The following is a 12,128-nucleotide window of genomic DNA, read 5'->3' as shown; positions in this document are numbered from 1 at the left end:
TCTGTAACAAACTCTAGCATTTGTAGAACTATATTGGTCGTAGTTCTATTTAAATGTTGTTCCATTAAAGTTATTCCATTAAAATGCGTTTTATGAACAGCACGCGTTATATTCAGTAGTAAGGCAGAAACTAGGGATGAGCATATGATATCGATATATAGACAATATGGATATAATTCTTTTGATATTTGATATTTTAGTATCGATATTCTGTTATTGATAATATCAAAAAGATATCGATAATTTTATTTGATATTGTCAATATTAATAATTATTGAATATATATATTATATATATTCAATAATTCCGATCAAACAATGCGATATTTAATATCAAATAAAATTATCGATATCTTTTTGATATTATCAATAACAGAATATCGATACTAAAATATCAAATATCAAAAGAATTATATCCATATTGTCGATATATCGATATCATATGCTCATCCCTAGCAGAAACTCGAGTACAGAACAATAAAAGTGGTGCCATCTCTTGGTTATTTTATGTATTAAAGAAATCATTACATCATTTTCATTATATCAGACACACAAACGCAAACAAAAAGATAGATGTTTAGATTATCTTTTCCAAAAAATTATTCTATATCCGCATTAATAGCAACTATGCCAAGAAATAATTTAATAAATAGATAAAGTTGCAGACAGCTGATGTAAAGAAATAATTTAATAAATAGATAAAGTTGCAGACAGCTGATATAAACTTTCTGATGACGTTATAAAAACTGCGTAAATGTGAAACAGAAATTCGTTCCCTAACAGCACATGTAGATTCTGAGAGTGTTTTAAAGATATCGTAAAAGTATATTGCGTACTTTCTAGAAACATTCAAAATACGTATTGCGATATACTAAGTACATACTAAAAATACCACTATATCCGATGTTTTCTGCTTCTCACTACATACTGAGAACACATCTTTTAGTATGTATAACAGAGTTGTATCTTTTAGGGTGATATATTCATACCTAGTCGGATCTTACATTTAAAGAATCTCATATTAAGTCTTTATCTTTAGATAATGTACAAGTAGGCTTATTGGCTGCATAGCATCTAAAGATAAATTTAAGACGATCTTAAATAGAAAAATTGACTATGAATATCGGCTTTAGTATACAACTTTAAGTATATTTACAGATCAACATCTAGAATATGTCAATAGCATATAAATGTGTGTGCGCATAGAAAGAGAGAGAATATAAAATACACTTATGACAAATAATTACAAAGTCACAACATATGTATTTAGAATTTCTCGTGCACACTTACTTTTTTAATAAAAGAGGAAACAGTCATAAAATACACGAACAATTACTTTTTTGCTTATAATTCTTATAATCTTGATATATCTATGTCTTGATTATAGTTCTGCAATTTATCTTGTTTGTAAGTTTGGTAATACGCTCAAATAGAAAAAAAAAGAAATGTTTTTTAAAAAACCATCTAAAGGCGTCTAAAAGACACAGAATACATTTAAATACATTCTAATAAAAATTAGTAACAAGAGCAACAAATATAATAAGTAATATTAACAATAAATAGGACAAAAAAAGAACAAGTTACCTGATATTGTTTTATTGAAATCATAAATGAACCTTAAATAAACACAATAATATGAAAACACATATTTTGAAAACTTTTGAAAAACTAAAATATTTCTATAAACTTTTTATGCAATTTTTCACATTTTTATAATATGTTTTACAGATATATATCAAAATAAATATGAACAGATCTCTCTGCACGTGTTGTTCTTAACATTTCAATTTGGAGTAAGTAAAATTGCAAACAAAATTTAGTTTAGCCACACAAAAATAGTAAATATGATCAAAAACGCCAATTTTGGCACAATTAACCTTAATTTTCTCTGAAACCTGATGTCGTAGATAAATTTCGCTACTGGATTTTTTTTTTCAACGACCAAAAATCCATTGGAAGACACTTTGTTTATATATATATATATATATATATATATATATATATTCAGATCCCAAAAAAGTAGTGAATAGTGTAATGAGTGTAAAGAGTAAGACGTGCTTTTTTTTGTCCGCTCAATTACAATTTCAGTGCAACTTAGTGCAACTTTAACAAAAAAAAGTGAACTTGAAATTTGTTTGAAATACCATTTAACAACACGTTTTATACCGTTCATAACAATCTTTTCTTGAAAATATGAGTTAAATCCATCACAGGTTCGGAAATAAAACCTCATTCTAAAGTTCTACAAATGTTTTAAAATTTGAGAGGTATATTGGGCCAGTATTGAGGATTCACTAAATCTTTGTGCCTCTCCAATGTAGCTTGTATAGCAGTTTCCATAGCTAATATTTTAGGACCATCATTACCATATAACGATTCTGCTTCCTTTTTCTTGGTACTCATAATTTCAGCACCACCAACAACAGAGATATCTTCTGTTTCTCTCTGAGGCATTTCTTTCTTTTTGAAATATTTGCGTTTTTCTTGAAGCTCTCTTCTGTGTCTCTCACTTGTCTCAAAAAACTTCAACATATCTTCAGTAATATTAAATTCAAACTCTTCAGTATTTGAATGAGATTCTACTTCTTCCTGTTCTACGTTATCATCTTCATGATAATTATCATTCTGAGTTGTAGTATTGTAATGATTATGCTGCTGAGCTAAGGATCTCAGTTTATTACGCAGTACTTCATTTTCATATTCAAGAGCAACGCAGCGTGATCTCCACCAGGTTATGTTATGCCTGCAAATGTGATAATTTGTGAACTTAACTATTGTTTCTTTTACGTGGAGCTGTTTTTTTTCTTTTTTTTTTTGAATAAACTTACTTTTTTTGCCATTCCTGAGATGCTGCGTAATTTTTCCAAAAAGCGTCTGCACACATTGTTCCCATTGTTAACGTTTTACGTGCGTTGAAGATGTTTATATATTCTGAGAAAACTCTCGTATGTTTACCAGACCTAACCTCACTGATATCATGCATCCGTTTTCTTCTCAAATGTCGCTTTTTTCTCCACTTTCTACATTTACGTCGTTTCGTGGCAACAAATTCCATACTTCATTCGATACGGCTTCTATTCTTTAGAAAGGTCAAGCCGAGCTTACGGAGTGTTCAACATCGACTCCATTGTTCGCCATAACCACAAAATCTATAGTAAAAATTTGTTTTCAGAGCAATTGGAAATAAATTAGTAAATAATTAGCAAATTATGGGAATAAATAATAAGCAAAGTATGAAAATTAATAAGTTACTAAAATAATAAGCAAAAACATAAATGTTTACTAATAAATTTCTGTTGAGTATGTATACTTCTTTCAATATATGTTTTTTCTCTCTTTTCATCTATCAAGACTTAAAATTTATGTTCTAGAAAAAGAAAATTATGTTTCAAGGTAGAAAATAATATACAACAAAAATGTATGAAAGAGTAAATAGGTGGCTTTTATTAGAAATATACAGTTAATGTGAGGCTTTATACAAATCTAAAAAAAGAGCCTTTAAATTAGGTGAAAATTATGCTTATATAACACTTGTCAAGAGAGGTCAGAAATGTTATTTTCATCTGAAAGTCATACTATATTGTGTTGCAATAATGTTCTTGACAAAAAGTGTGTCTTTTCACTAAAACATCTTTACATATATTCATGTGTATTTTTACACATATACATAATACTAAATATGTATAATTTCTTTCCTTTTTCTTTTTTTTTTTTTTTTTCTTATCTTCATAGTCTCATATTTATATGCACAATAATAAGTTATAAATATCTCAAAATTCAACTATAATATTAGTTATTTCTCAGAATGTATTCCAATACACTTATATGTCTTAGAATTTTAAGTTCAATCACAATCAGTCAATCACAATATTTAAAACGAAAAGAAATCACTTCATCAATAATTGGATGAAAAATTTATTTAGATTTCTTTTATCATATCGCTTTAAAATATTGTTGCTCCGATCTAGCTTAAAACTCTTGTAGGAATTGTCAACAATAATTTTAACTTAATAAGACCTACTCTTGTCAAAAGTTGCAACAAATTTTCTTCATTTGAAGAAAATTAGACTTTCAGTCATTTTTCTTTATCAATGACTCATTATGAAAGTCCAATCGTGACCTCATATATATGACATATTCAATCCACGTTCAAATGATACTTCGTCGTCACCTAATTTAACACTAGCACTGCCTGAACTATTCCTTCTTGAGTTGGCGCGAACTTCATTAGGAGATGTATTACCAGATGCATTATCGCTATTTTCATTCGTTGATTTCTTATGCAACGGTTCCAGTCCAATAATAACGCGTACATCATCAGGAATCTGATCAGCCATGATAAGCTGATAGTAAATACCTTCCGCTTTGGATATTGTCCAAGGTAACTCAATATTAAGCGATAAGTCGTTTATATGCTGTAGATAACATTTATAAATTAAATTTTGATTATAACTTATTATACAACAACTTATTATAATGATTGTTAAAAACTGTTTGGCATTACCTTCAGAATTTCCGTAAATCCAAAATTGTTTTCTATTAATAGATTCTTTTCCGTGTCTAAAATAGCTGCACATATAAGCAAATGAAAATTTTTGCAAGGTAAATCCGTCCAAAGTATCTCCCATAATTTTAATATATCGATCGCGCTAAATTCACGCTTAAAAAGTACCAGCAACCATCGAAAGCAAAAGAACATGTTGCCAGAGTCGTGTCTGTTTAGATAATACGCTAATTGCGGTTCAGTAGTGGACAATAAAGTATGTAATTGACATAATTGTTCCTTCATGCCTTTCTGATCCATTTCAAAATTAGTGCTCTGTTTGAAAATAATACAAATTGACAGTATAAATTTTGCAAGCATTGATTTTGCGCATTACTAGGCAAGAAATATTTATATTTACCACTCTATCCATGAATCCAACAAAACACCAAAACGCATCAACTTCATTATCCATTAAAAACAATATAGGACTAAGAAGATCGCTCATACCCTGAACGTATCCTAAATCGAAATTGTACATTACATATGTCATGAGTATGTCATATAACTGTTCCAAATGAGGATTGTTATCTCCAGCGTAATAAGGATGTGTTCTGTCTGTCCTATTAACATCCTTCTCTAAAACAATTAAAAGATATGTATATATTTTTACGTATATAATAGCTTGTCTGCTTTATTACCTATCAAACTTTTTCGTTCCCTATAATCCGAAAATCGACTCTCTTGCGCAGATGTGAACGTACGCCATTGTAATTTCATCGCAAAATATTCATCAGTCTTTTTCCTCTTTATTTCTAATCTTTCGTTATGTGTCGAATTCCATGGATAGTAATTTAATAAAAATTTCCACACTTCAAAACGCAATGATGGACAAATACCCTAATAAATTGTCATATGTATGTATCATATTTAAAATGTTAAATATCAGTAGAAGAATTATTAGGATATTTACTCCTCGAAAGATGATTTCTTTTATAGCTTCTGAATTAATGATTCTTCCTTCTGAATCTTTACTTTTTTCCCACTGTTCTTGTGTTAATGGTGCGCCTGAAATATAATATGTAATTATTTCGTACATACTCTATAGTATACACACACACACACACACATTATGTATTTATATATATGTAATTTTTATAATAGTATATGTTAATATTTTTACCGCGCGGACATGGCGGTCGCGGAGGTAAATCTACTCCGACTCCAATCATTTCATATTCATCGCCAGATCCTACGGACACAGAAACACGTGGAGGAGGATCAATCATATTTGACTGATTCATCAAGTCATAGACTGCTTCTTCGACTGATCGTTTCACTGGTTGCTCTTTATACACTGAAATTTTACAAAGAGTCAAGAAACTAAGAGCTTCTGTTTGTAATTTTACTTTGATTTCAAGCTATATAATGTATCCACTTACACCAGATATCAGCAAGTTTACTGAATGCTTCCATTGTTGTTTCATAAGGATGATTGTGCAAATTCTTCACAAACCTCCATACATAATCCGAAGTGTTCTCTTGAAACAAATCCAACTCGGCAAATGATTTTTGCAATACAGTTTCAACTTCATTCATAACAACATACAAGTTCTTGTCCATACGTGATTTGTCAAATTTAATAAATCCTTTCAAAGAATTAACAAAACTTTCAGCATTAGACAGCTGAAAGAAGGCAACATAGGTGGTACCATCTCTCTGCAAAAATATTATTTGCTGCCCACTGTGATTTACACGTAATGACTTTAAATCAGAAAACAATATCCTGACAGTTCTTGTATGTCCAAGGGAGTCTGGACCTTCTGAGTTTGTACGAGTTCTTCTTGTATGTGTGTCTACTAGTGACCATTCTGGATCTTGATCTTGACACTCTGATACCACAGAGTCTTCTACTGGTCTCCATTCTATACATTTGCCAAAACTCTACAATAATATTAGCAACTATACTCAATATATGATAGATTTATATAAATAATATTAACTGTGCTCATTGAGAAATTCATACATATTCCACAATATTAAGTGTTCCTAAACTATGAACTTCATCTTCTCTGGCATTTGCTCCACGAAGCACAACACCCGTGTGAATACAGAGATCCTAAAATTATCAAAATCATTACTTAATCTCTTCTTTATAATCAACATTTTATAAAAAATCATCATAAGTATATCTCCTATAATTTGTAGCATTTACATAAGTATCAACAACTTATTTTAAATGATCAATCATTATCCAATAATGGACACACGCGTATTGTTTATAAACAGATTGCGAAATGTCAAGGGCAAATTGTATCAAATTTGACAGAACGCGAAAATTATAATCTTTAATAAGATCTCGTAAATAATCTTTTTTTTTCGCACGATCATCTCGTTTTGCGATTGTAATAAGCAAAACAAGTTGCTCCGAAACTTATCGCGTTCTCGCGAAATACAAATAGTCGCCAAACCCTAACCTCGAATATTTTGAGCAAAAATACGCGGGCGTAACTCAGGTGTGAGTGTTGTTTGTACGCGATTAATCGAATGCCATTATTCCAAACATTGTTCCCGCGTGCTAAATCGGATCGTTGCGTTTTCTCATGTGGAACACGCAACGTAACGCACACCGTGGGCGGGTGTGCTCGAGGAATGTCATCATGATCGCGAAACGTGTTGTTTCGGGCCCGAATCATCCAACGACACAACAATTTTTTCGACGGATCTTGCCCGGATGATCTTATTCAACGTGGCAGACTCACCTTTCCCTGCTCCGTAGGCTCGAACATCTCGGACCTTGCTCGATCAATCGTCTTTCTTGCTGAATTCAATTCGCTGCACTCGCTCTCATCGCAACTATCCCACATCGCGGACTCTGTTATCGCCGTCCCTCTCTCGCGTTCCTTCTTTCGCACGTTACGTGCGTCAATTCGCTGTCTCGCTCGCACGCCACGATTATACCGCTTTATACTCTGCTCGACTCTAATTTACCTCGTGTTGTTCACGCATTGGCATGCACGGCGTGGCGTGTGCAGCAGAGAGAGAGAGAGAGAGAGAGAAAGAAAGAAATATTTATGTGCATATATGTGAAATAAACCTAAATACTCTTCGTTTATCACGTATGAATCGTGAAAAACTCGTCGAAATGAATTGTCTTGTAAACTATTTCTTTATTGCTTGCAGATACATCCAGTAAAGTCAAACATATCACCAGAGAGAAAAGAATGAGAGCGGCCAAGGCCCATAAGAGTTCTTACGATCGCTTTTCCGCACCGTAAGCTAGCGCATGTCCACGGGTGGTACACATTGGCACCTACATGGCGATATCCACGAGGGACTTGTCGATACGTATACGCTATGTCGAACCGTGAACATGGTTTTATTCCGTGCTATGTCCGTGCTATCGCGCGCAATACTATTTGACTGCGATTTTCACGTTCGAGAGTGGTTTGGTTTGGTGCAAAATTGGCTCATTGGACCGAGTTAAGTTAGTCCATACGCCATTCTAGAATATAAAGAACATATAAAGACTTCTACAGCAAAACATAGTACGCTATGCTTTGCTTTGCTTAAAATAAAAAAATTATGTTGTCGACTGAAGAAGACCGAAAAACGATACTTCCTTGACGACGGTTACGTTGGAACTCGCGTTCGAGAGTGTTTGCGCGGTGCCAGCACATAATACATATTTGAAAAGAAGTCAGAATCGACCAAATAACCTCATGGTTCGACGCGTTTTGACGAGCTCTAGGAATAAACAGTTTTACTTTTTCGATATTCCGCCTAAAACCCGAGATTTTCGCGGTACTTGCCCGGCACAGCGTAATTGAAAAATTGTCAGAATCGAGAAAACTGACTTTACGTGTTTGTGGCGCCAGTGCATTGTAAGCTTTATTTGGCTAAGATGAAATAAAATAATTTAGATTGTCGCATAATTCATTTTCTCCTATACATATATAAATATTTGTACCTTCTTTCAGAGGTAAACAGTTATTTATGTTTTGTTTTTCGTCGTTAAGTGCTTGATACTACCTGAGAGAAGACTGAGAGCGGCCGTGCCATTGTTGTTTTTTTTACGACGGTTTCCAGCCGCTACTTTCAGCGCCGGGTTTCCACTTTGTGCGTGGAACTCATGAACTACGAAACGAGTTCCACTTTCAGGCGCATACGATACAATTGTATTATCTCGGTTAGAGTCCGTGCTAGATCCCATTTCATTCGGTTTGAATCCGTGCTACATCACACTTTACTGTCGATAAAGTAGAACAGCCAACCATCGAGATCATCGGTGATACGGAGGTACGCACACAAACGAAACCGTGTTCGTGTGCGTGACGTCCAACGACATGAAATGGAACCCAACGCTGAATAACATAATAAATTTTGGCGAATTAAAATTATGTCAAGATATAATAATAATTGTAAAGTTTTATTACGTCGAGACGTGATAAAAATTTGATGACTTGAAAATATATGCTCTCAGTGCTAGATCTCAGTTGCTTGATCTTCCTCGACACTTGGGTCCTGTTCCGTTATTACTGGCAGTATTGAACGATCTATAGGATACGTTACGTGAATCTATAAATTTTCAGTACTGCCAGTAATAAACAGGAACAGGGGGTTGGACTCACAGTTGCAAACTCGAGCCGGCTAGCACCGAGAGCACCGAGGTGTTGGGAGCCACTGGGAACACGCACACAAGCGAGAACCGCCGTCCGTGTGCGTGGAACACACACACGGATGGCGGTTCTCGCTTGTGTGCGTGTTCCCAGTGGCTCCCAACACCTCGGTGCTCTCGGTGCTAGCCGGCTCGAGTTTGCAACTATGGTTGGACTCGTCCATATAGAACAAAAGAGAATCGCATGTTGTGCTTTACCGCGCATTTCGCTATGTTCAAACTCGAGCAATCACGAGTAAGTTCCACTTGGCGCAACAATCGCGAGCTTAGGTCGAGTTTACAATACTCTGTTGCATTGGTCACTTTACCAAACATAATCAATGCGATTGGACAATGTGGACGCGACCTACGCTTGCAATTGGTACGAGTGACAACAAACACTGAAACTTTCTCTGCAACCGACGCGGCACTCGAGAGGGAACTTCTATCATTCAAATCAGGTAATTTTCATTATTTTTGTCATTTTTCACGTAACTAATCGTGATATGCATGTACCACAAAGTGTCGGACGTTTGAAACAACAAGTATTTAGTACCGCACACGCGTCGAAAACGATGCAAGGCTGTCAAAGTGTTTTTCGCGGCAGTAGCATTTCCAAGAACACGGTAGAGCACTTCCAGGAACACGATAGAGCATTTCCAAGAATGGTCAGCGCAAGTACGTTTCTTTTCCAAGTGTTTTGTTATTTCTTCGCGTTTGTTGCTATCTAGCGCGCGAATATCGGTAGTTCGCGAAAATTAATACATGTCGCATAGTGACGGGTTTACGCATTGATAAGTTGTATCGCAAGTAGAGCTTGCCGTCCGTCCTCTTTTCTCTGAACACCGTCTTTTTCTTAGAAATGCCGAAGACGGGTGGATTTTGCAAAGACGTCCGCGGTGATTTATGCTCGTCCGGTGTTTTAGGGAATCTTGGTGGTAAATATTTTACTTTATTTCTCTCGCGTTACTCCGAGGTTGGATAGCTATCCGTCCTCTTTTTTTCCCGGACATTTGATGGCAACCCTAATCGCAAGTGATAGTGAAGCATTACAATCAATTATGGCGCGGCCATTTTTTTTGTCAGTAATATTACGAATTCGTATTACGTCTTGACTATGAATTCAATTCACATATTGAAAATTCATACTCTTTTTGTAAATGTTTTGTATATTATAATTTTTATATAGTAGAGAAACAAAAAGTTACATGTACATATAGATGTATACATATTGAATTAATTGTAATAAATATGTTTACATATTTTTTACAGAGTCCAGAATTAGAAGGCAGTGTAGGACATATCAAACAGTGTGTACAATTTGTAAACAAGAAAATGCATTATAAATGTAGAATTACTTGCAATTGAAAAAGTGTGAACCATGGCCTTTACTCGACTTATTTCTTACAATTGGAGTGTGATTCCGGGAAGAAGGTACGTTTACATTTATTTATTTTGATAATCAAATTTTTATTTGTTTATATTTATGTAGATTTTTCTATTAGCTGGCTGAAAGAAGAAAAGTGCAACAAGTGCAATGATCTGATTTCAAGTGATACTGTGGATCTTTTAAGAGGAAGAGAATCTTAAATCGGTAAGCTGAGAACAAATTTTCTGCGATTGTAGTTCACAGTTTACGACAATGGATATTTATTGATGAATAAACGCGACGAACGTTCGAATCCGCAACAACTATTAGCCACACTAGTGTATGACACTAATGTTTTAGATTTTAAAGGACTATAAAATGACGGTCGTTAAACCGGGAATGACTTCCGATCAAAAGAAGGTGGAAATTTGTTCGCGAGATAAATCAGAAACATTGCTTAGTAAGCGTAACAATAAATATAAATTTGAGTATAAATTTTACTATTAAAGCAATATCGATCAGATCTAAAATGAGAAGAATAGAAATTTAAAAGTTTGTTAACATGTTAAAATATTATGCAACATAATATTACCACGTTGTTTATGTTAAACATATATAAGATATGGAATGGCCATTAAATATGAAATTAAATATGAAATTTCCTCTTTTATGCTTTTTCAGAATGCTGGAAATTGAAACATATGAATAGTTTAATAGAATTACACAATAAGACGCCTGTATGGAATGATGACACAATCATATGTGCTAAACTTTCATGGAGTAATTTAGGCATCTGTAAAAAATTTTCAAGTTGTTCATGATGGTAAGACAATGATGGGAATATTTAAATATTTCTATTTTATATGCTATATTTATATATAACTGAGAAATATCATTCAGCCTCTATCGATTCATATATTTATAAATTTATTAAATTTAACTTATACTGATGAAATGTAATCTAATTTCAGTGGACTATATTGTAATGCAGTTTTGTCGAGTCTTTGAGGATGTTTTTACAATGGATTACAGATTTCCTCTTTGTACAATCCAAGCATTTGCCATTGTTTTGAGTAGTTTCGACAATAAATTAGCCTGTGGATAATAACAAGGCCGATCGATCGTGAACAATCAAGTAAGTATTATATGTACTTGCCTCCAAATTATATTACTTTTATTTTTTTTTTTTTTAAGTAGTTACCTTTCTAATGGACAATCAGTAGGATTACGTGATATCACTCTGATTCGGGTACAAGACGTTATCAAACTGTTACAAAAACTCGATTGCATAAAATGAGAAGTGATATATGTACGTGTTCACTCTTCTGTACTTTATCATAACACGAATATATTTACAAATATTTCAGATTCATTTTTATCATTCAATTTTTATTTGGCTTTTTGTAATAATAAAATATATTTAAATTATCATTTATTGTTATATTACGGGAAAGTGCAAAAAACGTTCTTAAAACATTAGTTGTTATATAGCCTACAAATAGGTATGATATAATTTTATTAGAGTGTTTTTCGTATGTTCTAAAGCATCACAGTTAGTCGTTTTATTATCGATAATATAAAATTTCAAAGAACGTAACTATAATTCTTATAAAAAGAAAA

General features: G+C 33.4%; 2 protein-coding genes and 1 pseudogene across 2 annotated transcripts; 1 reads left to right on the top strand and 2 right to left on the bottom strand.

The window, feature by feature from the left end:
• Positions 1–1,699: 1,699 nt before the first annotated feature.
• LOC109856635 (uncharacterized protein F10E9.5-like) lies at positions 1,700–3,367 on the bottom strand. Its single transcript, XM_020432141.1, has 3 exons — positions 3,283–3,367; positions 2,828–3,148; positions 1,700–2,742 (listed from the first exon to the last, which is right to left on the bottom strand). Exons 2-3 carry the CDS (start codon positions 3,052–3,054, stop codon positions 2,253–2,255), a joined length of 717 nt encoding a protein of 238 aa, XP_020287730.1. The 5' UTR covers positions 3,055–3,148; positions 3,283–3,367; the 3' UTR covers positions 1,700–2,252.
• Positions 3,368–3,420: 53 nt separating this feature from the next.
• Positions 3,421–8,538, bottom strand: LOC109856634 (TBC1 domain family member 15). Its single transcript, XM_020432140.1, has 10 exons — positions 8,515–8,538; positions 7,245–7,987; positions 6,509–6,601; positions 5,925–6,426; positions 5,666–5,839; positions 5,456–5,550; positions 5,184–5,382; positions 4,904–5,121; positions 4,504–4,818; positions 3,421–4,414 (listed from the first exon to the last, which is right to left on the bottom strand). The coding sequence occupies exons 2-10, from the start codon at positions 7,347–7,349 to the stop codon at positions 4,121–4,123; spliced, it is 1,995 nt and encodes a 664-aa protein (XP_020287729.1). The 5' UTR covers positions 7,350–7,987; positions 8,515–8,538; the 3' UTR covers positions 3,421–4,120.
• A 942-nt stretch (positions 8,539–9,480) lies between these two features.
• LOC109856636 lies at positions 9,481–11,624 on the top strand (annotated as a pseudogene).
• Positions 11,625–12,128: the final 504 nt, after the last annotated feature.

Source organism: Pseudomyrmex gracilis, unplaced genomic scaffold (assembly GCF_002006095.1).
Source record: "Pseudomyrmex gracilis isolate BER0280 unplaced genomic scaffold, ASM200609v1 scaffold_128, whole genome shotgun sequence".
Lineage (NCBI taxonomy): Eukaryota > Metazoa > Arthropoda > Insecta > Hymenoptera > Formicidae > Pseudomyrmex > Pseudomyrmex gracilis.
This window is presented reverse-complemented; position numbering and strand designations above follow the sequence as displayed.

Excerpts from the sequence above, each read along its gene's own strand:
- LOC109856635 (XM_020432141.1), bottom strand. The coding sequence starts at position 3,054 with ATGGAATTTGTTGCCACGAAACGACGTAAATGTAGAAAGTGGAGAAAA. Across the intron at positions 2,743-2,827 it reads TCTCAGGAATGGCAAAAAAA|GCATAACATAACCTGGTGGA; the intron begins GTAAGTTTATTC and ends TCACATTTGCAG.
- LOC109856634 (XM_020432140.1), bottom strand. The coding sequence starts at position 7,349 with ATGTGGGATAGTTGCGATGAGAGCGAGTGCAGCGAATTGAATTCAGCA. Across the intron at positions 6,427-6,508 it reads CACTTAATATTGTGGAATAT|AGTTTTGGCAAATGTATAGA; the intron begins GTATGAATTTCT and ends ATATTATTGTAG. Across the intron at positions 5,122-5,183 it reads GGAACGAAAAAGTTTGATAG|AGAAGGATGTTAATAGGACA; the intron begins GTAATAAAGCAG and ends TAATTGTTTTAG.